The sequence below is a fragment of the Thamnophis sirtalis genome, unplaced genomic scaffold, assembly GCF_051295495.1.
Source record: "Thamnophis sirtalis isolate CommonGarterSnake01/CBP01778 unplaced genomic scaffold, rThaSir2_p1.2 scaffold_14, whole genome shotgun sequence".
NCBI lineage: Eukaryota > Metazoa > Chordata > Lepidosauria > Squamata > Natricidae > Thamnophis > Thamnophis sirtalis.
Genome location: NW_028261394.1, coordinates 23,129,402 through 23,153,528, shown reverse-complemented (window position 1 = coordinate 23,153,528; position 24,127 = coordinate 23,129,402). Strand labels below are relative to the sequence as shown.

Sequence of the window (24,127 nt, the reverse complement as noted above, 5' to 3'; positions counted from 1 at the left end):
AAAACACACCCTCTCAGAATCATTAAAGGTATCCTTTGCTTGGCATAGAATTTCTAATTATTTATTAAATTTATGTGCTTGCTCATCACCAATTCAGGATTATTCTACAGTACTAATTTCTCATGTGATCCCAGACAAAAACTTAACTGCTTGCCAATTAACAGCGAAAAGTGCAGCTTTCAAGGCTGAGAAAGATATAACTGTTTACTGTGATGAGTCCGTGATTTGGGATTAGATATTTGTTCTCTAAGCAAGACTACAAGTATTGTTCATTCCATAGAAACATGGATGTTAAAATAAATACCTGATGAAAAGTCTAGTAGATAAGCCAGCACTTCTAACCAGCGCTTTGAACTGCACATGACAGCCTACTAAAAGCTAGGGTAGTTTGTGAGTCAAAGGGGTACATGGCTGTATCACAAAATGCTTAAAAGTGCCCACACTGCTCATCCTGAACCAGTTGCAAGTTTCAAATGCAAGAGCAGTCCCATATAGCAAGGGTCTTCAATCTTGGAACTTTAAGATTTATGACTTCCAGAACTCCCAACCAACTGAGGTCATGCTGGCTGGAGGAATTCTGGGAGTTGAGGTCTACAAGTTGTAAAGTTGCCAAGGATGGAGACCCTAACCCTAACCCCTGCCACATAGAACACATTATAGTAATCCAACTAAAATGTGACTGTATTTACTTTGAGTAGCCTCCCTCATACAAATATGGACACAACCTGTGCAAAGGCTTTTCTAGACCCCTGCTTTTGGAGTAGGAGCCATGAGTCCCAGAAGACTCATATCTTGTGCACCTGCAGTCTGGGGGAGGCAACCACATTCAGAGCTAAAGATGGAAAATCTCTGGACTTGGGAGCCTCAAAACCCCCAACCAGTCAGTTTTGTCAGGGTCAGACTGGCCTGTTCTCCTCCATTTGGTGCCTCATAGCCTGTAGACAAAGGGACACAGGTTCAGTGCCCCCACTGAGCTGACCCTGGAAAAAGGAAAACTACCACAGCCTTGAGTCTCCCACTCCTAATCCCCAGATCCAGTCCAGAAGAATACTGTGGTGAGATAGAGGATGGCCTTGAAGAACTGAGAGAACATCCACTCCCAAAGAAGTGATCAAATAAATAAGGCTTCATCTCAGGACAAAATGATTTATGCAAACAACACGGAGGGGCCACCACAAACCCCCAATTCATAGGAAGATTAAAAAAGGGGAAGCACATTGAGATGTGCAAGATTCAGAGGTTGGTTGCTCCCTGTCCAGCCCAGATTGGCCAAACCAGTAGTGGTGGAGGCAGGAGGCTCCGCCCATCCGCCTGGATGCTTCTGCACGAGCAAACCAGTAGTGCCGGGACTTGAAACTCACCTCTGGCAAGGTTCTATTATCATAGCTGTTTTAGTTAAAAAAGCTTTAGACCCATATGCTATTTCTTTCTTGGTCTCATGTATCTTGCACGGCTGACAATAATGTGACTATCAGAAACCATTGAGATATCAAGAAAGATCAACATGAACCCCTTCCCTATCACCAGCTGAGGTCATCAGCAAGTGGAATCATGCACCCCAGGGATGCAACAACCCAGAGAACTCCACCTAATTTTTCAAACAGACACATAATGGGCATAACTTACCTCTGCGCAATGTTTTGAGGAAAGCCTCAATTTGTTCCTGTCCAACCCCAAAGGTTCCCTTCTGCCCAAAAAGAAGATGGGAAAGAAGGAGGTGCAAGACTTCTATTGCAATATCTTGGAAGCCACCTTCTTGATTGCCACTGACGTCTGCGTCAATATATGAGCGCAGAAGATCAGGAAGCTTCTGTTTAATAAACTGAGCAGCTTGAAAGGAAAAAAAAAAGACAAATAGGCAGCAATTAACAGTTGCTTTAGGAATAAACATAAATGTTTTTCTTCTGATTTAAAAGGAACACATGTGCATTGTTTAGGTTATCTCACAAGAGCTCCATATCACAGAAACACTCAGCGTGACCGCCTAAAAAGACTGTTGGCTTACCTGAACGATCGTTCTATGTATGCTGTGGGAGAATCCAAGCATGGATTTAACTTTGTCCATTTGCCTTGAGACCAAGTGTCTTGGCCACGCCTCTTCTGGCTGGAAGAGTTCAGTTTTTTACGAAGGCGCAGGCTATCTGAGAAATGCAAATGTATTCCTACAGGTAGGTTCTGTAGGAATACAACCACAGACCCTGGATCTGACAGTCACAAGGGTGAGGTTGGAGTCTTCTGCAGCGCACATAGAACGACTATTCAGGTAAGCCCATGGTCTTTCTCTTATGTACTGCTTAGAGAATCCAAGCATGGGATATGTCAAAGCATAGAGTCTTAAGGGAGGGAGCTGGTCTGGTCCAGGGTCTCAGGAGCAGCAATAACCCTCTGCACTACACATCATCCAAAAGAGGCTCGGCAGAGGCAAAAACATCCAGCTTATAATGCTTGATGGAGATGACTAAGTCACCACCCTCTAAGGGAAGCTTGAGGTGCTCAGGCAACGATGGTAGTTGCACTCCTAGTGGAGTGAGCTGTAATACGTCTGGGCACTGGCTTGGCCTGGATCCCATAAGCCTTCAACCACGGTGTTAGATGTCGCCTTCTGACCCATGGATGCTGGCTGAAAGGAGACGGATAATGATTCTGTCTGCTTGACATACCTACGGAGAGTCCTCCTTACATCGATATAATGCCACCTTCTCTCGCACAGGTACATAGGCATGTGGGTAATGTTTGGAAGAATAATCTCCTGGGCCCTCTGAAACCACGAGTTGATTTTGGGCAAGAAGGAGGGGTCTAGCCACAAAACAACTCTGTCAGGATGAAATATGCAGAGATCTGGGCATACCAACTGGACCAAAATCCTCCTGATCAAGGTGATGGCCACGAAGAAGGCAGTTTTAAGAGTCAACAGTCATAGGCTGATGGTGCTTAATGATTCGAACAGAGTGAAGGTGAGAGCCTGCAACACGATGGACAACTTCCAGGTAGGGAAGCGATGCACCATGTGTGGTCTGAGGTTCACTGTCCACTTCAGGAAGGAAGGCACCCGTCAGTGGTGAGCAAGAATCTGGCCCTCTTTGCTCGAGACAACTGTGAATAGGGCAGCCAACTAACAATGCAGAGTGTTAAGAGTTAGGCCCCTGCTAGCCCATCCTGCAAAAAAATCCAATACCTGTGGTACCGAAGCAGATTTGGGATCTATGCGTTTAGAGCGGTACCATCTGCAAAGCGAAGTCCAAGTGGCATTGTATATGTGCGTGGTGGAAGGTCTCTTCTGGCTGCCTGAATTGTGTGGATGACTCTCCTGGAGAAATTGTCCCGCACTAAAATATCCCTTTCAAATACCAGATGGCAAGTTGCAATTACTGGGGCTCTAGATTGAGAAGTGCCCCCTGGCTGAGGGATATCCTGTCTACAGGAAGGTTGACCAAGTCAGCGTACCAGAGACATCTGGGCCAGTGGAGGGCAATGAGCAGGACCAAGTACCTCTCCGCAAGTACCTTCCAAATGACCCTTGGGATGAGAGGTAGAGAGGGAAATGTGTACAGCATGCCCAGTGGCCAGGCAATGCAATGAGCGTTGACGCCTTCTGCCCCGGGAAACCTGGCAAAGAACCTCAGGAGGTGAGTATTGCTGGGATGGACGAACAGATTCACACTCAGTTGGCTGAACCTGTGGGTTAGCTCCTGGAACAGGTCCGGATGGAGGCGCCATTCCATTTGGCAACCATGTCCTTGCTCAGCCAGTCCGCTTGTATGTTCACAGTCCCGGAAATGTGCTCTGCCCTGGCTGATAGAATGTGTCGCTCTGCCCGGAGATGTAGCACCTCCGCCTCCCGCATGGGGGCCCTTGAGTGCATGCCCCCTTGGTGGTTGATGTGAGCCTTGGTGGCCACGTTGTTGGTAAGGATCAGGACATGGCACCCTCTCACTAGATTCTGAAAGTTCTGAAGAGTTTGTTCAGGAGGTCCGCTGGGCTCTAACGTCCCTGGGTGACCAGAGTTTGGGCATTGGGCATGGACTCCCCACCTGAATAGACTGGCATTGGTTGTTACTGTGATGCGATCCCTGAAAAGGCACACCTTCTGAAGTGCCAGACCAATGACCGGATTAGCCTGGGTGGTAATCGAACCCTAGTGTTGGAGCTGCTGGTGTGGCCCCTCTGAAACAGGAGCAAGAACCATTGGAGGGTTCGTACATGTAGTCGTGCCCAGGGAACAATGTTTATACACATCATTTTCCCCGGAGTTGGAACAGACTGCTAAGGACACTGACCTCTGCAGCAGCAATTGATTCACCAGCGCCCGGATGCTGCCACGTCTCTCCTGAGAAAGGTAGACCATGCATGCATTTGAATCGATCACAGCTCCCAGATGCAGTAAACTGGTGGATGGCTAGAGATGGCTCATTTGAAAGTTCACGGAGAACCGGTGTTGCTGGAAGACCTGAATTGTAATGTGAAGGTCTCGACGTGCGTGCGCTGCGAACGATGACTATATTAAGATGTTGTCGAGATAACACTGTATCCTGAGTGGGAATTATTGTAGATGTGTGGCCACCATTGCCAGCAGCTTCGTGAAAATCCGGGGAGCAAATGACAGGCCGAATGGCAGGGCCTTGTACTGGTAATGTCGCCCTGCAAAGTGGAATCTCAGAAACTGTCTGTATGATGGGCGGATAGGTACATGAAGATAAGCTTCCCTGATGTCTATGGAAGTCAACCAATCTCCCTGCCAGATACAGCCTAAGATGGATTTGAGGGACTGCATCTTGAAGCGCTTATATGCCAGATATTGAGCTGTTTTAAATCTAAAATGGCTCTCTACCCTCCCGAGCCCTTTGGAACTAGAAAGAGGATCAAGTAGAATCCCCTTCCCCCTTGTCCCAAGGGAACCGGCTCGATAACAAGACTGTCCAACAGGTGTTGGATCTCAATGTCCATGAGACCCTTCTTGACCTGGCACTTGGGAACGGGGCATTGGATGAAACGTCTCGGAGGAGTGGTGAGAAATTCTAGAGTAAGGCCTAATCTTACCATTTACAACACCCAGGCATCTGTGGTGGTGGCCTCCCATTGGCTCGTGAAATGCATGAGTCAACCATCAATGGGATGGAAAGAGCAGCAGTCACTTGTATCGGCAAAAAAGTCAGTTGCTTGACCCATGAAATGGCCACTTAGTCTGCGACTGTTGCTGCTGTTGTGGCCTAACTCTGTCACGAAACCCTGACCTGTTCTGAAAACTGGTACCTGTTGGACCTGAGCGTACGACCGGTGATATTGGGACGAATACTGGGAGGCACTATGCCCCTGGTCAGCCAACCTAAAGGACTGGTGCCGAAAATAGGGTCGTCTATGAGAAAAGGGGAACACCTTGCGTTTGTCCCTAGTTTCCACAATTATAGGGTCAAGTGAGTCCCTTTAAAGGGCGCAGATGCCAGTCTCCTCTTAGATCGCATGTCAGCCTGGCAATGGCGCAACCAGAGGAGGTGACGGGACGTCATGTTAGATCCTACTGCTTTGAACACAAACTTAGCTGCATTAAGTGTTGCGTACAGCAAGAACTCCACAGCCACCACCAATTTGTTAATATCCTGGTGGAGACGGAGATTCTCCAGGAGAATTCTGGCCTGTAATTGTCTGAGCCAAATTAGGGAAGTCCTATTAAAGGACGCAGCAGTGGCTGCCCCAAGCGCCCAGGCAGTCGCCTGATGTGTCTCTGCTTTGCAATCCTCTGCTTTTAACCATCTGACACATCGGATGGAACAATGGCCGGTGAGGCCAGGGATGCTACTGGGGGACCCACAAGAGGAATCTGTAGCAAACCCTCCAATTCTGGCCCAGAGCTATAAAATCTCCGGTCATTGTTGCTGGGAGGAGGGATAGAACTGGGCTGCTCCCACTGCCTCTGGATAACATCCAGGAAGAGTTTGGGAGATGGTATGACCTCCTGCTCTGGAACTTGTTCCGTGAAGAGGCGCTCCATAGGATCTAACCCAACAGAGGTTTCAGCGAGGATGGCAGAACCCTCCATGTTAGCTGTAGTTTTAGCCTTTTATAATAGTGATTTTAAAAAAGGTGGGCAGAATAGGCCCGAGAAGGGATCCAGCCCTCATCTTCTGATAATTCCTGGCCGCCTTAGTCCTCCTCCCCCGCAAGCAAATCCTCACTGTGAAGGGAATGGAGGGGTTAAGGAGAATCTAGAGGTACCGACAAGGCCCTGGTCGAGGTATGCAACCTAGAGGCCTGCCCCCTGTGCTGCAGTTCAGAATCAATCCCCTGAGATATGGCTGCAGAGATGAGACCACAAATCTTCATAGGAAGACTCTGGGGTTGTTCCTCCTCCAGATGCAGCCCCGCCACTGTAGGGGAGAAGGTAGCCACTGGTGCTGAGCCTGGCTGCAGGATCGGGAGTCAGATCCATTCCTGAAAGACAAGATGGGGAAGCGGGCCCCAATCCAACCTCCTCTGTTAACAACCCCTGGGAAATGGTGACATCAGGTGACCATCCCTGAGCAGTGTCCAGAGCACGGGGCGAATCAGGCGGGGTGGGAGGAGTGTGTGTCCAATGCCAAAGCCGGAGGAGAGCTGCTGCCCTTCTGGCGGCCTTGGAGAATTGCTTCTCCCATGCCTTCTGCCTCCTTTTAGTATCCCTATCAGCAGCTGCAGAAGTGGCCTGAGCCACCGACCCGCTTGCGTGGGACCTGGTAGAAGTGCCCCTGATGGTAGGCCTACCCATCCTGGCACTAGAAGACCCTGGTGTAGGCTACGTTCTTGGGGAAACCTCTGCCCTGGTGCTGCTACCTGAAATGGAATGATCTAAGAGTCACTAGCCCACCCATAGGATGTAGAGACATGAGAATGAAAGATTAGCAATAAACGGAAAGGCCTGGACAACAGGAACCTGGCTCTCTGTATAACCCTTCCAGGGAAGTGGTGGCAGCAAATGTAGCGGCTGGGCTGCCTACTCCAAACCTCTTCAATAGTCCAAACAAACTCTGGTTGAGCAAAGCTGGGGAAAAACTTTCCCTGAAGAGCTCAGGAACAATGACCGCACTGAAAAGAGCCGATCTGTGCAATGGCATGAGAGCAGCGAACCAACCCTCCTGGCGCCAAAAAACCCCATTGCTGTTTCAAATCGCAACAAATCAAAATGGCAGGAGCTGTAACGGAACCCCCTAAAAGCAGTTGTCCCTTAAGAAAAGGTGCGGAATTTGAACCTGCAACAAAATGGAGAGGGAACGGCGTACTGGCTCCCCGTGCTCCGAAAATAATCGCTGCAGCCCTTGAAGTAATGGATAATAATGAGGCGGCACGAAACCGGCATACTGGCTCTCCCAATGTCGCCAAAACCAATCCACGATTGAGGAAAGCTAGCTAGTGATCAGGCAGTATCTTCAGCTGCCAAAAAACTCCGTGGCGCAAGGGAAACAGCAATCAAATATTCCTGCCGCCTAGTGGCGCCTGAGTAGAAGTTCTAGCCAGCGGACCAGGAGAAACCAGCGCACTCACCCGCAGCCAATACATAAACAACAATTCCGGAACAAAGCAAGCCAGAAATTAATAAAAAACAGTACAACGAATCAAAAAACACCAAAATATAAACAAAAAAACCCCAAATGAATTAGAAATTCTAGCTATAAATAATCTTTGCCTAGATTGAACTAGAGAAAAATTATTTACATCTCTCCAAGGCTGGACTGAGTTAAAAAATTGAACTCTTCCAGCCAGAGGAGGCGTGGCCAAGACTTTTTCCTAACTCAGTCTCAAGGCAAATGGACAAAGTTAAACCCATGCTTGGATTGTCCAAGCAGCGCATAGGAGAAAACAACATTGTCTGAAGTTCGGAATTTTGTTTACACATTAAATTCAAAGGGGTAGCCTATTAAAAAGGGGAAAGAAACTGTTAGCATGCTAGGCAATGGCTTTGGGGCTATAGTAAATGATACAAAGGAGTCCTTGGTTAACAACCACACTGCTCCTCAGAGATCTGGCCATTGCAGTGTCCCATGCCGGTCACATGGCTTCTGACAAGCAAAATCAATGGTGATGCTCAATAGATATCACAAATGGCAATCATGTGAAGTCTCCGCTCAATGACCCACAATGATTTGCTCAACAATGGCAACAGGCAATTAGCATTACTAAGCATCATTACATAACCTCATGCTTTATGTCCAGTTCCAATTGCCCTTGTTAGCTGAGGACTACCAGTACAGACATTATTATATTATTATAGAAACACCTACTAGAGGTAAAACAGGACATGCATAGGTATAGTGAATTAGTATGTGCTTTCCAGTTAATCTTGTATCTCAGCATGTCTTGGGGAAGATATTTTTTTATGCAAATCAGCATCTGGAGCTACAGATTTGACTTCCTACAGATACATAACGTTAGGATTAGATGTAGTTATTTTTGTGGTTTACTATGTTCTCTGTATTATGCGAATAAAGAAATGCTGAACTACATTAATGGCTAAGTACTGGTATGTTGTGCAAACAAAACCATTATGTTAAAAAATTCAGGAAGAAGTTTCCTACACAGTTATCATTTATCTTACCAAAAACTTGTAGATCAGGATTGAAAGAGTTCAACAAAGCAAGACCAAAAATAACCTATTAATAAAGAGAAGTTAAAAGTTAATGTATTATAATTCAGTACTATCAAACCTGGGGATGCTTATTCTTAAGAAAACTGGGGGAATATGATAGCACTACTAAAATTCCTGAAAGATGACACAGAAAAGAAACATGGCCAATTCTGTATCAAATCAGTATGCATAGAGTAATGGGTATAATGTTGCAAAGAGATATTTCAATTAAGTTTTGGAAAAATCCTGAATCATAAGAACAATCTGACCGTGGAACCAGAAAGGGAATGAACTCCCATTACTGTATGTCTTATGCTTGGGACACTTTAATTTGAATTCCTGCAGTGAGCAAGAGTGTGGATCGGGAGACTTCACTGCTTCCTTCCCACCATGCTTCTAATGACAAACCAGGATTGGTAACTAGATAGATGAAAGGGAAACCCCAAGACTGAATACTGATGCTCTATGCCCCACTTTTGAATCCCTCCCCAATGTGCCCAATAGATTCCATTCATCCAGGGGAGCAAAATTATGCGGGTGATGCTCCTAGCATTCTGAAGTACAGAAACAACAAATATTACAGGCAGTCAAGAAGTAGAAGGTAAAGTGGAGGATGTGCTGGTGATTGTCTCCTACTTATTTCTAAAGGCTAAGAGAAGCATACTAGCTGGGGTGTTTCTAGGATTCCATCATGATGTGGATTCTCTCTCTCTCTCTCCCTCCCCCCCCCCTCTCTCTCTCTCACACACACACACACACACACACACACACACACACACTGCTGAGCGCATAAGAATAGAACAGTAAGCCCACCTCTTGAACTTTGCTTAATTTGATCACTTTGCTCAGCTGGGTGAATAGATGGGGTGATGGCTTAAGACTCTGAAAGAAACAAGAATGTTGTACACAATTTTAATAGAAGGAAAAAGACAAAAATTATGAAAGCAAAAAAATATCTAACTTCTAAAGAACTCTCTGTCCAACCAGTGTTCCGGCAGCTGGCACACAACTATAGAGCACACTCCCACAGTGGCCACTGCCGGAAGACTCAGCAGCCAATATCCGGAGTTTGGAAGCCGAAGAAGTTATGCTCAAGAGTGCTGTGGTGGTGGTGGTGGCGGTGCCCTGGCCCTGCAGGGTGAGCTCGGCCAGGACATGGTGAGGCTTGGAGGCATGCGAGCTGGGGGCTAAACATGTGCTCACACAATCACCCTCTCCAGCCGGGCAGAGCGCCATGTGCCAAGTGCTGAATGTGCCAAGCAGCGGGAGCTGGCGGCTTCGGGATACTGCTAGGTCAGTGAATGGTGCTCTGCCCAGCTGGAGAGGGAGCTCCTGAGGCTGTGCCTGGCACTTCGGGAGTCCATTCGCAAGAAAGCAGCCATCGGCAACTCCCCTCTCCAGCTGGGCACAGCGCCACTGACCAACCTAGCGGTATCCCCAAGACATCAAGCAACGTGATAGGCTGATGAGTGGCGCTCTGCCTGGCCGGAGGGGGGAGGTTGACCAGGGAGGCTTATTTTTGGAGGAGGGGTTATATTTTTGCTCACCCGAAAAATATTGGCATGGCCTTATTTTCAGGACATGTCGTATTTTCAGGGAAACACGGTACAAGGACACTGAGCAACCCCTACTGAAATATAAAGATCACATTTATCAAGGCTATCTCAACTGCAAATGATTCTCCTTCCTATTTCATCCAATCAAGTCTCTGTAACCTTATTGTTAACATTTCTGACTAACACATTTTAACAGCCTTAGGTTTCCATGAGATTAGATACACATGACAACAGGAGCCAAGGTGGCGCAGTGGTTAGGGTGCAGTACAGAAGGCCACTTCAGCTGACTATTATCTGCAGTTCAGCGGTTCTAATCTCACCGGCTCAAGGTTGACTCAGCCTTCCATCCTTCCAAGGTGGGTGAAATGAGGACCCAGACTGTGGGGGCGATAGGCTGACTTTGTAAACCGCTTGGAGAGGGCTGAAAGCCCTATGAAGCGGTATATAAGTCTAACTGCTATTGCTATTGCTAGGACTGAGCTAAGATTTAGATTGCATGAGGTGGAGAGAACATCTGTAATATGCTAAAAACTCAGTGTGTCTGTTACAACTTTCTGAGGTTGGCTGAATTTTTTCCCCTTCTTTCTTCTCCATAACTCCAATATAATTTCCATGTCAATCTAATTACTTTTATATCTGATGAAGTGAGTTGCAGCACACAATAAACTCATGCCTTTTAATAAAATGTGTTAGTCAGAAAAGTTACTTCCACTTTCTCTTGTTAGCTACTATAGATTAACACAACTTTCCTATGATGCTGATGAACTAAAATTATGTTTAGCTTACACTCTATCTTTTAAGTTCATATTGCACAAACAGACCACTGTGGCATACCACCCTTTAAGATTGGAGCATCTCCTGTAATCTGTTTTAAAGTTGCTTCTCCTAGCTACATTTTTATGTTTGTTTAATTTTTATACTTTAATTAATTGCTGCTTGAGTCTGATATGCACAAATTAAGATTTCAATATCACATAATCTTCAAACATTCTTAAAGGGCTAAAAATAATGTTTGCTGTCATAAATTATGTAACACTGGCTGAAAAGTGCAACAAATTATGACTTGTTTATACAAACCTTTTGATAATGCAATGGATTTTCAATAGCATAGGACAGTGTTGAAATGAAGTTTGGCTTTGTAATCAATGATGCACACTCCTGGATCAGAAACTGAGTCTGAAAGAAAGGACATGGTTATATAAAGGATGTTTTCTCTGAACCTGACAATATGAATTATAAAACATAATTCATATGACTACTATTTTAAACTATTTTTTCACTTAATGTATAAGAAATACTTTTTATATTTATTTATTTATTTATTTATTTATTTATTTATTTATTTAACGGATTTACTGCCAACGTGCTGTAAGCTTTCCTAGAGAGGAGCTATTCTAGGCAGCTTACAACAATAAAATAGAAATGAAAAGAAGTGTAAAGATAACAGTAGCAAAGAAACAGAAGAAATAGGGCATTGGTACTTACCTGATACGCCTTTTCTCATAGTGGGGGGGGGGGAGTATCCAGAATGGGTTGACCTTGTCATCTCATGATTGGATGAGTCAGATAAGCTCTTTGGGCAACGCCCCCTGGCCACCAGGTATTCCCCATATTTGACAAAGAGCTCTATCCGACTCGTTGCACCATTCACTCCAGACTCTTAATTCAGTTCTTAGCTTTTATCGTCTTCAGCATCAATATTTATATAACTTCATAAACAATGAACATAACACTTAGTCGTACAAACATAGTCAGGGAGGGACTGGATACTCCTCCCCCCACTATGAGAAGAGGCGTTTCAGGTAAGTATCAATGCCCTTTCTCCATAGTGAGGGGGGAGGAGTATCCAGAATGGGACGTACCAAAGCCTGCACGTCCTTAGGGAGGGAGACCCCTGAGGCCCCATGTCCCCCACTCACGCCAGTTGAGGCATGGGCCCCGCCCTGTGAACCGCTTGCAACACCCTGTGGCCAAAGAGGCTTCTGCCGAGGCAAGAGTCCAGTTTATAGTTCCTAGCAAAGGGAGAGGGGAAATCCCACGTGGCAGCCCTGCAGATTTTGGCCAGGGATGCCTGCGTGGCCCAGGCTGTGGATGTGGCTGTGCTCCGCGTGGAGTAAGATGTGATATGATTGGTGTCTGTAAACCCTGTGATTGGTATGCAGTGGCAATGCAGGTTCGCAACCACCTGCCTATTGTGGTGGAAGTCACCTTGTTACCCAGGACCCTGGTTGAAAGGAGACAAACAGAAGTTCGGATTTCCTGTTTGGCCTAGTTCTCCTGAGGTAAATCCTCAGAGCCCTCCTTACGCCCAGAGTGTGCCACTTCTTCTCCAACGGGTGAGAAGGGTCTGGACAGGAGTTGGGCAAATCAATTCCTGGGCTCGATGGAAGCAGGGGCCCACCTTGGGGATGAAGGACGGATCCAGTCGTAACCCCACCCTGTCTTGGTGGAAGATGCAGAGATCCTCTCTGGTGGACAGAGCTTGCAGTTCGGATATCCGCCTGGCGGAGGAGATGGCCACCAGAAAGTCCACCGTAAGAGTTAGGAACTTAAGGGAAACTGTTCGTACAAGCTCAAACGGAGGGCCTGTAGGAGCGTCCCCTACCCTGTGTAAGTCCCAGGAAGGGTACCTGAATACCGTGTGAGGTTTGGGGTTGGAAGCCCCCTTGAGGAATTGCCTGACCATAGGATAGTGAGTCAAGCTCTGGTTCCTGCCACCCAGGAGAACTGACAAGATGGCTGAAACCTATCTCCTAATCGTGTTAGGAGCTAACCCTCTGTCCAGGCCTGCCTGGAGGAAGTCTAGAATCTGAGGCACTGAGGCCTGGATAGGATTGTACCCCAGGGAGTTACACCATGAGGCAAAGGCCCGCCATATGGAGCCATAGATACGCTCTGTGGAGGTTGTGCAGGCAGTCTGGATAGTCTGCATCACCCTGGGGGGGAAGAGGTCTTTCCCCAGGATGCTCCGCTCAAGAGCTAAGTGGTCAGCTGGAGCCATTGAGGGTCTGGGTGCTCCAGTGACCCCTGGTTAAGGGATATCTCCTCCTGGGGGATTCTCCAGGGCCTCTCCCCTGAAAGCGACTGGAGATCTGCAAACCACGGCCTCCGGGGCCAGTGAGGCGCCAACAGAACTCCTTCTGCCCCCTCCCGAAGGATTTTCTGTATGACCCTGGGGATCAGGGGTAAGGGCAGAAAGACATACCGACGACCCCTGGGCCAGGGGCTTCGCAGAGCATCCACCCCTTCTGCCCCCCATGCCTGGTACCTAGAGAACCACCTCGGGGCATGGCGAATAAGTCGACCTCTGGCCGCCTGAAGCACTCGGCCAGCTCCTTGAAGATTGCTGGCTGCAGCTTCCACTCCAAATTGTCCACCTCGGTCTGGCTGAGCCAGTCGGCTCTGATGTTCTCCACCCCTGCTATATGTTCTGCCCTCAGCGAATGCTGTCTAAGATCATAGGCTATCTGAGGTGCTTCTGCGATTTCTCATAGTTGGACATCCCATTCTGAGTTTGTGGCGGATTCTGGCATGGGGACCGGCCTGTCTGATCCTTTTGCCATGGCTAGAAAGGTGCTATGATTCTATGACTAGGATTAGCTCAAAATTTTTTTTGAATGTAGACACAGACGAAGTTCACTGGTCAGCCGCTAGAGTGTGTGTAAAGATGAAGTGAGGAAAGCTAAGGCTCACAATGAAGAAAGGCTTGCCACAAAGGTTAAAAAAAATAACAAAAAAGGCTTCTTCCAACATGTTAAAAACAAGAAAAAGGTTAGGGAAACCATAGGTCCATTGCTGGGAGAAAATGGCAAGAAGGTGACAAGCAACAGGGAGAAAGCAGAACTATTTAACTCATGTTTGGCATCTGTCTTTACCCAAAGGGATAAAACAGTCCAACCTGTCAAACACAGCACCACAAAAATCAGATTAGGAACACAAGTTGAAATAGGGAAGAAAATGGTAAGTGCACACCTGTCTACCCTAGACGAGTTCCAATCACCAGGACCGGATAAAATACTAGATAAAATAGAAGAAAGTGGGTTAGACAGCATCACACCAGATGGATTTGTAACTGGCTGACCAACTGCCATCAACATGTAGTCCTCAATGGAACTGCATCTTCACGGAGGGTAGTATGCAGTGGAGTACCCCAAGGCTCTGTTTGGGCCCAGTACTCTTCAACATCTTCATCAATGATTTGGATGAGGGTGTTAGGTATGTAAGCTAACAGTTGGGTTAGCAATATATAAGCCATGATAGTAGTACTGTTTCTTTAAGTACTGCTGTAAATGTGATTGGATGCTGTTACCTCAAGCGGTCATAAGATGGAGCCAGAATGACTGTTAGCTCTCTGTTTCTTAAATGCTGATAGGTGGGGGAACTCATCAAATTGGCAGGTGACCCCAAGCTGGCAGGAATAGCCAACACTCCAGAAGACAGGCTAAAGATACAGAAGGATCTTGACACACTTGAACATTGGGCACTATCTGATAAAATGAAATTCAATGGAGTAAGGTTCTACATTTAGGCAACAAAAACGAAATGCACAGGTACCGTATAGGTGGTACCTTGCTCAACAGTAGTAACTGTGAAAGGGATCTTGGAGTCCTAGTAGACACCATTTACATATGAGACAGCAGTGTGCAGCAGCTGCCAAAAAGGCCAACACAGTTCTAGGCTGCATAAACAGAGGGATAGAATCAAGATCACGTGAAGTGTTAATACCACTTTATAATGCCTTGGTAAGACCACACTTAAAATATTGCATTCAGTTTTGGTCACCACAATGTAGAAAGGATATGGAGACTCTAGAAAGAGTGCAGAGAAGAGCAACAAAGATGATTAGGGGACTGGAAGCTAAAACATATGAAGAACGGTTGCAGGAACTGGATCTGTCTAGTTTAATGAAAAGAAGGACTAGGGGAGACATGATAGCAGTGTTCCAATATCTCAGGACTTGTCACAAACAAGAGGGAGTCAAACTATTCTCCAAGGCACCTGAGGGTAGAACAAGAAGCAATGGGTGGAAACTAATCCAGGAGAGAAGCCACTTAGAAGGGGAGGGGAGAGAAATTTCCTGACAGTTAGAACAATTAATCAGTAGAACAGCTTGCCTCCAGAAGTTGTGAATGCCCCAACACTGGAAGTCTTTAAGATGATGTTGGATAATCATTTGTCTGAAATGGTATAGGATTTCCTGCCTAGGCAAGGGTTTGGACTAGAAGACCTCCAAGGTCCCTTCCAACTCTGCTATTGTATTGTATAGTATTGCATTGTATTTTGCTCTTTGCCTAGTCGCCCCCACCCTTGGATGGACCTTCAGGGGTAATCTCTAACTTGATTGGAGGCTCTTCTGCCCCTCCAGTGGGGCTGCAGATTTAGAAGCGAGGACTAGGTTCCTGCCTGTGTCCTCTCAGCAGGGGGCCACCATCTTAGGCCACTTGGGGCCTCTCCTCCCCCTTCTTTCCAAATGGTTCTGTGGGACAAATACAATAGCCCTGCCCTCAGGACTTTGAAAAACAGCTTGTGCTACTAAGAGCTGCTGCGCTCACCTGTGGCCTCCTGCTGTTAACAGCAGATTGCTGAGAGCCTTCTGCCCCCCCTTCCGCTGCTTTTTTCCCTCTTCCTTAAAGGGGAAGTTTTTTGTTAAAGGGAAGACCTTCTTTAAAGGGGAAGCCTCAGCAATTATCTGAGCCTAGTTGCCCTGTCTGGGCTTTTCTGGCTAGTCAGGCACTCAGAAAAGGATTGAATAGAGGTTGCATAAATCGTGATAGCAAGGTTGCAGGAACACAGGATTACAAAGCCAAAAGGAATCCTCACCTGGAGGGAGGGGTCCGCTTCTGTAGCCCTGCCAGATGAAGAGAAATCTGGTAATCTTTCCTCAGTTTCCAGGGGTGGGTGGGTGTCTTCCTGCTGCTGGCCTTATGGCAGATGCCTCTGCCTTTCACATTTGGAGGTAGGCTTGGAGTGGGGGGGATTGATACACAGCCTGCCTCTTTAGCCCCCTTGATGGAGATATGCCTCCTTTTGGCCTTTGCTTGCCTCCCCCTCCCTTAGCTGATCTCTAATCTTTTTAAGGGCTCCTCAGTGCTGCAGGGCTGAGAGCTCCGCTCCTGCCAGCCTCCTCTGAGCTGCTGGGGGGGCGCCATCTTGGACCACATGATTTCAAAATGGCCCCCGGCTCCAAATTCAAAAAGCTCCTCTTTGCTGGAGCACATGGAAATGGCTTGTGCCTTTGTAGGCTGTCATGTGGCTTCCGCTGCCGCTGGAAGGCTCTCTTTCTCGCCTCTCTCTGCCTCCCGCAGCTCTTTCTGAACCTCTCCAGCTCTCACCTTGTTCTCTGGTGATCGCTGCCAGCGCAGGCCCTCCGGGGTTTTTTAACAAGCTACGGTCTGTCCTCAACCCGAGGGGAGCGCTCCTGCACTTGTAGAGCCTCCGCAGCAGGGCTTACCTCCAGGAGGTTTGTGCCCTCTCCTCCTGCTTGCCCGACACAGGTCCTCACTCAGGTGAGGACTCCGGTCTCACTTAGTGGCCAGGGCAGCGTGCCCTGACTCAGGTCTCACTCAGTGACCAGGGCAGCGTGCTGCCCTAGGGAGCTTGTGGCAGTCCAGTGGCAGGAAGAGGCTGTAGCGCGGTACAGGGAGGTAAGATTCACAGATCCAAGTATTTTTTCCTTAAATTCCTTGCAAATTGCTGGCAATCCAGAATGGTGAACTGTCCAGTGAGTGGATTGAGTCGATAACTGGGGAATACCTGGTGGCCAGGGGCATGTCCCAAAGGCTTATCTGACTCAATCCAATCAATGAGAGGACAAGGTCAACCCAGTCTGGATACTCCTCCCCCTTCATTATGGAGAATAAAAGAGTTGAAGGCACAGGCCTTTTTGGTAGGAATTCCACTATGAAACCCACTCAGGGTCACCAGATTCTCCTCCAAATAGATAGGTATGTAGATACATACAGGTAGTCCTGGCATGGGAACTTCTTTCAAAAGTGAAGGGACCTTACTAGGACTGGAACGTCCCTTGCAAAGCCAAGTGATTGTTAAGCAAAACATCATAGGATTGCTGCACAGTTTAGCAATGGCTGACCTGGTAATCCAGATTGCAGCCATTAGGTCAGACACAGGCCCATCTCCTGCCCAGTGCCTCATCCCTACTCCAAGGTGTTCTGACCTAGGCTTCCTGAGAAAGCATAAATCACAATCTTAGTCCCAAAACCCTCTTTTATTCATATGGCTGTAAATTATGGTCATTAACAGTCCGCAAGCCTTCACAAATATAAGGTTCCGACAGATGTCTGCTTGAGTTGCCACAATCTTTCAGGGAAATGTTGATAAACACCCATCTTATCTCCCTTGGAATGCTGCCAGAGACCTAATTGCCAAATGCAGAGCAAGGTCAAACTTAACAGAGTGAAACAGAACTTTTCAAAGTTTGAACCGACCAGATGACTAATTGCTTCCTGCAAAAGCTCCCTCTTATTCCTCTTTTATGTCTTATGGGAGGGGCCAATCATTTCCAAGCCTTATAGTCAACCTGTTTTCTTAATTGTTCTTGTTTTCTGGCAGCTCTGCATATGTGCCAGTGGTGGGTTCCGGATCCCATTCCAACCCATATGGTTGGAACAGGCCCGGCATTGCCTACATGGATGCATGTAGAATGGTATCCTGTGCTCTGGGCAGGCTCTGGTACTCCCGTCAGACTCCGGAGGCAGCAAATAACTACCAGATGGCCTTGGTCCCCTCTCTGCCTCTGACGCAGAGCCCTCATCTGAGCCTTCACTAGACTTCAGGACCGGCCCATGTTCCTCCCCAATTTCCTCAGTGTCCGAATCTGCTGCCAGCTCTGCTGGCCGTTGGCGGGCCACAGCACAAAGCTCCATCACCACGTCAGGCTTGCTTCTGCTTCAATTGCCCTCACCTAACTTCCCCTCCCCATTTCTGCCCACTGAACATCCTGCACTCCGCTGTGGCTACCCCCAACTGACCTTCTCTCTCTCTTCCTTCTGCCACTAACAAGGACTCTCTGGCCAAGGTAGCTGCTGGCCATTCACAAACCTTTGGTGGCATAGTGTAAGGCAGCCAAAACCATAGAGGGGTTGTGTGTGCAACTGAAGCGTAGGCTACAATTATAAATATGGGTGGGCTGCCAAGTGCCTGAATGTGATTATGGAGGCAGCTGTATCTTCCAGGACCAGGCCAAACTCCCTCAGTAACCCTTAGTAGCTTTGGGAAACTCCGGGAAATCAACAAAATTAAAATACAATAAATACAATAAATACCAACCCATAATCTTGATGGAGGAATTTCCCTGCCCCTTGCCAAAGACCTGGGTGAAAAGCTTCATGAGTGGGGGATATCCAGATCTCGGGGGGGGGGGGGGAGTGGAGAGACACCACCTCATTCCAGAGGGCAGGTGCTATTACAGTCCTGAGAGGAGATATTGTTTAACTGAAGGAACCAAGAGGGCACCAACCCCGCTGGATCAAGTTGGCCAGACCGATGTTATGGGAGAGAGGTCCTATGGCATGTAGGACTTTACAGGTAAGGATCAGCATCTTGAATTGCACCCAGAAGCAAATGACAAACAATGCACTTGTAAAGTTGTTACATGGGCACACTATTGTGGCCTGTGTCACTGGGGTATTCAAGGGCAACCCCATGTAGTGAATAGTGTAGTAGTCAAAATTCAAGACAAACATAAAGAGCAAAATAATAGAAAATTCTTCACTTCAACTTACCTGGTGGAAATCTTTACCGCTACTTTTACCATCGCCACTGAAATCCACATGAGAAAAGAGACAGCGTAGCAAATGCCTGTCTGCTTCAGGTCCGTGCCGGTTCACAATCTAAGATGCATAAAATAACCCACAATTATCTCCAAGAGCAAAGCTGAAACTATAGACATGGTCTGCAGATAAAATGTAAGCCAAGATTAAAGCTTTAGTTAGGCACCTAGGTATCTTCAGGACCATTTCCCCCACTAGAAAAGGATTCCCCCAATATATCTTGGGGGAAGGGGGGGGCTAAGGAAATACAGGCTCCTGAAGTCTGCAACTGTGTCCCCTGGAAGTGTCCTCAAGTAGGATCCTTCCAGAAGTTAAGTTCTGCCAGAGGGCATTTGGAATTTATTTGATATATTCATATGCCACCTGTCCCACTGACATGACTTTGTCACTCAAAGAGTTAAAAAACAGGAAGAAAAAAATCCCTGAAATACAATCCCATTGAAAACAAGAGATAAACCAACTTTGCAGGCATGAACTCTCAGGACAGATTTCCGATACCTTTCAAAAGGCCAGCAGAATGTTAAGGAAGAATGTTCCAGAGGATGGGTTCTGGGGCAGACAAGCTCTCATTCTGCCTCTACCAGATGGTACTCTTTGGGGGCAGAGTCAGAGCATACCTTGCCTGCCAGCTCTGACAGGATGGGCAGACATCACTGGAGAGAGAGGATCCCAGATGTAACACAGCCCCAAGACACAAAGGGCTTTAACCCCCAACCTCCAAATTTCACCCAGAAGTACACTAACACTCAATGCAGCTCATGGAACATGGTGTCCATGAACAAGTGACTGACACTCATAACTGCCTGCGCTGCTGCACAGTGCAAGCTTCCAACTGTTTTTCAAGGGCAGCCCCATTATTGCATTGCAATAATCCAAGTGGGAGATGATTAAGGTGTGAGTAACCATGAGCAGGGCTTCCCTATCCAGGAATGGATGCATATCACAAAGCTGTGCAAAGTCCCTCTTGATCATGGCTGCCACCCTGTATTTCAAGCAAGAGCCCAAGACTAGGAGAATCTCCATGCATGCACAAAGGATCTGCCCAAGTAGAACTTAGAACTGAGTAGAATTCAAAACAAGGGGTGGAACATTCCTAGAACCAGGAAACCCAAAGCCATTCAATCTTACTAGGGTTGAGCCTTTTGTTCCCCAATCTCCTGGACAGTGACAGGACCTCCATAGCATCACCTGGACAGCCTGGGACAGAGATGACTATCTGGGTATTATTAGCAGACTGTTTATACCTTCCTTCGATCCCATGGATGATCTCACCTTCATGTAGATGTTCAACGGGAAAGGAGAGAGCACCCAATCCTGTGGTACTCCAAATAACAGGGCACAAACTGGACCTCCCTTCCTCTATCATTACCAACTGGAACTGACTCAAAAATAAGAGAACAGCACAATACTGTGTCACCAAACCTCTCTCCCCTCAAAAGCCAGTCCAGAAGGATACCATGAATGATGGTGTTGAAAGCTGCTGAGAGATCAAGAGCAAGGTCAAAACTTCCCCTGTCCTATTCCTGCCAGGGATCATTCAATAATAGAATTCTTTATTGGCCAAGTGTGATACAAGGAATTTGTCTTTGGTGCATATGCTCTCAGTGTACATAAAAAGACAAGATATATTTGTCAAAAATCATAACGTACAACAAACATAAGGGAATGCCATCATTGTCATCTCATACCTGGGCCTGAATCCTGACTAAAAGGAGTCCAGATAATCCACTTCTTCTATAGTTCCTTGAAGCTGCTGTGGAATCAACTTCTCCACCTTACCCCAAAGGTAAAGGTTGGAAACTCAATATAAATTGTCTGTGGTGATCATGACGGCCTCTTTAGGGGAGGAGCCTCCTTAACAGACAATGGAACCATCTCTCAAAGAGGATTTAACCACTACTACGATTGTTATCTCCCAAGGCCTTAGCCAACTAGGGGAGACATACATCTATTACCGAGCTGGTATAGGTAACAACCAGAACCTTATCTATTTCCTCAGGTCAAAAAGAATTACAGTCAGGAAAAGGAGGCAATTTGCTTTCAAAATGTGTGCATCCTAATATAAAAACTGAATTACCTGCCTCAAATCCTCTACTAGAATGGTTTTATATAGCTTATGTTTTTAACCTGAAAAATAGCAAACATACTTTTTAGTGTAACTAAAAATTAACTGTATATTTACCTTAAATGCTAAATATAAGAAAAGGTGCTTTTTAGGGTTCCACCACAAAACCGCGGAGGACAAAATCGCACTCAACGAAAGCGCGCATTTGACATCATCACAGTGCGACGAAAACATCGCGCTGTGATCGAAAAATGTAAAAATAAAGCGAAAACCTTACCCTAACCCCCCCAAACCTAACCCTAAACCTAACCCTAAATCTAACCCTAAACCTAACCGTTAACGTAACGCTAAACCTAACGCTAACCCTTAACCTAACGCTAAATGTAACCCTAACGCTTTAAACCTAACCCTAACCCTTAACCTAACCCTAACCCTAACCCTAACCCTTAGCTTTATGTGAATCGGCTTGCTTTAATTTTAATTTTATTTCAATTTTTTTTGTCGCGCTGTGATGACGTCACATGCGCGCTCTCGTCGAGCGCGATTTTGTCCTCCGCGGTTTTGACGGGTCACGCTTTTTAGAGTAGCAATATATTCCAGAGAACATTTTATTCATCCTACAGTCTTATCCAGAAATATCAAAGGTGTTTGTTGTAGCAATGCAATCAAAATTATGGAAAATATCTGAAAAGACAGACTGGCCAAAAAACACAGGGTGGATCAAAACCTCTACTCTTACTCTGAGAGAGAAAAAATGGAGCAAAGCACTTATTGGCACTGACTCAGCACTTTTGACACTTCCGACAGCAAACAAAATTAAGTGCAAGAATTTTAATAAGTGGTAAATGAAGTTAGTCCAAGCCATCTAACACAATTTGGATACTAATCTGGAAACAGCAAACTATCAGTTGATGTCACCAGTTGAAACACAGCTTTCACCAAATGGATTACAATAAGACTCATGTTTGTTATATGAAGAAATTCAAGTAGTAGTATTGAAAAGCAGTAGTACAAAATAAGCTGAGAATAAGCTTATCTTCTTTCCACCACAATTTCAAAGTAGTGTGGTGCTCCCCACTTACATGTTGTATTTCCTGCTGGCTGGCTCGGTAGTTTTTCTTAGTTAAATTGTCCACCAGGTAGCTGATTTGAGACAAGGCCAGCGAGAGCGAGTCAAGATTCATTGCTGGTTGGGGCGGAAGCAGGCGGCCGAGCCCGGCGCAAAATCACCATTATTCCCCTTTAGTCACCTCAGAGACAGGTTAATTTTTTTCCACTCAGCCTGTATCTCAAATTATGTTGTATCTTTAGTTCTTCTTTCCTAATACTCCCACTATGTCCTGAAACATGGCACCTGAAAAATAAAGCAGACACTTTTTAAAAAATTAGCATTAATAAATAATACTACCATCCATTTTATTCTGAACAATGATGGGAGTTGCAAATTTAAGCTTAACACATGATGATGTAGACCAAATCTGAGAGAAGACACATTTGGACACCCAATCCATAACATTATTTCCTATGCACAGAAATTTCCTAAAATATGAGGGTAATTTTTTATATTTCATCGTTCATTCACTGAACATTCTATTAATCCTGCAATAAAATGGTATACTGTCATGTTAAATATATAAATTCTAATTCTGTAAACTGCCCAGCCACTCAGATAAAGTAAAAGACAAAAAGACACTGATTTTAAAAAAAAACCAGATTGCCAGATTACTAACCACCTGACCATACTATGTTTAAGAAGTGTCACTGCATTATGCAAGTAACAACCAGGTGGCAAAATACGGACCTTGGGAGATAAAGGACGCTACCCCAGCAGTACACTGTTCCAGGGGAAGGGCTATATCCAGCTTAGTGGCAATCTCCCTTTCAAGGAAATTGAACTATAGAGAGAAGCTAGAAATCCTGATGGCATCAGTATATCAGTACAATATTTCTCCCTGGGCTTCTGCACCTAATTGATGAACCTAGTGGTAGAGACACCAACCCCCACATTTCAATGAAAGTCACCCAGATTCCCCAATAGGATCCAGAAGGATGATTGGGGCATCATCTTGGGATTCTTTTTGATCTGGGGTCTGCAATGACGGGGATAGGTTGCTCTTTACATTGTTACCCCAGGCTAGACTGGTGATGGTGTTGAAGTCCTGTTCCAGCCTAGAAGCTACAAATGTCTGGATGTGAGATAACAGATTTAAAGTGAATTCCTAGCAAGTCAGTTTGTCCATCAAGATTCTCTCTCTGTTTCAGTGGTGTTTCTTGAAGGACACTACCTACAAAACAGATTTGTGATTTTCCTGGACGTATACTTTTGAGGGGTCCCTGGTATTCTGTGCTTGGTTGTTTTCTTGCAGACGTTTCATTACCCAAACTAGGTAACATCATCAGTGCTAGTATAGTACTCATGATGTTACCTATTGTATTTCTTGGAGTATAAGACACACCTTTCCCCCCAAAAAACGAGGGTGAAAATCTAGGTCTTATACATGGAATACAGCATTTTTGGCCTAGCGAAACCTCGCCCACTTTACAAAAATGGACGTGCAAAGGGTTTGGAAAATGCTCCTGGGAGCGGAGGAGGGCAAAAATGGGCGTTTTTTGCTCATTTATTTCTCCCCCAGCCCCCAGGAGCACTCTACAGGCCTCCCAAAGCTCTGCATGCTTTTTTCTTTTTTGCAAAAAATGAGGCGTGCAGAGGGTTTGAGAGGCATGCAGAGTACAAAAACTTTTTTAAAAATTACCTCTTCAAAATAATGGTGCATCTTATACTCTGGTGCATCTTATAGTCTGAAAAATATGGTAATTCATGTAATGAAACATCTGCAAGAAAACCACCAAACTCCAGAGAGCATTAACTCTGAGCTATAAATATTCAACTCTGAGCTACAAATATTCTCTTTTATTGTTACTTATATGCTTCATGGCCAGGAAGGCTTTGGCTGATGTCCTGCCTATGATGCTACCCAGAGTGGGAGGATTTTGCTACAGTGAATCACACAGCATCACCACTTCTCTACTTGATTACTGAAATGTACTGTATGTGAGGCAGTCTTACAGAAGCTTGACTACTGGCACAATACTATAAGCACTATGAAATAAATAACTTTCAGCA

General features: G+C 46.0%; 1 protein-coding gene across 6 annotated transcripts in view; it reads right to left on the bottom strand.

Moving 5' to 3' along the window:
- The window catches only part of CNOT1 (CCR4-NOT transcription complex subunit 1), a 130,575-nt gene that overhangs the window by 100,490 nt on the left and 5,958 nt on the right, over window positions 1-24,127 (bottom strand). For all 6 annotated transcript variants that reach the window (XM_087729419.1, XM_087729415.1, XM_087729417.1 and 3 more), the window contains exons 2-7: window positions 22,086-22,357; window positions 18,891-18,998; window positions 11,227-11,325; window positions 9,407-9,475; window positions 8,564-8,618; window positions 1,627-1,830 (exon numbers count right to left, since the gene is read on the bottom strand). In XM_087729419.1, the coding sequence (XP_087585545.1) occupies window positions 1,627-1,830; window positions 8,564-8,618; window positions 9,407-9,475; window positions 11,227-11,325; window positions 18,891-18,998; window positions 22,086-22,187 (637 nt within the window). In that variant the 5' untranslated portion in view covers window positions 22,188-22,357. The remainder of the gene's footprint in view (window positions 1-1,626; window positions 1,831-8,563; window positions 8,619-9,406; window positions 9,476-11,226; window positions 11,326-18,890; window positions 18,999-22,085; window positions 22,358-24,127) is intronic.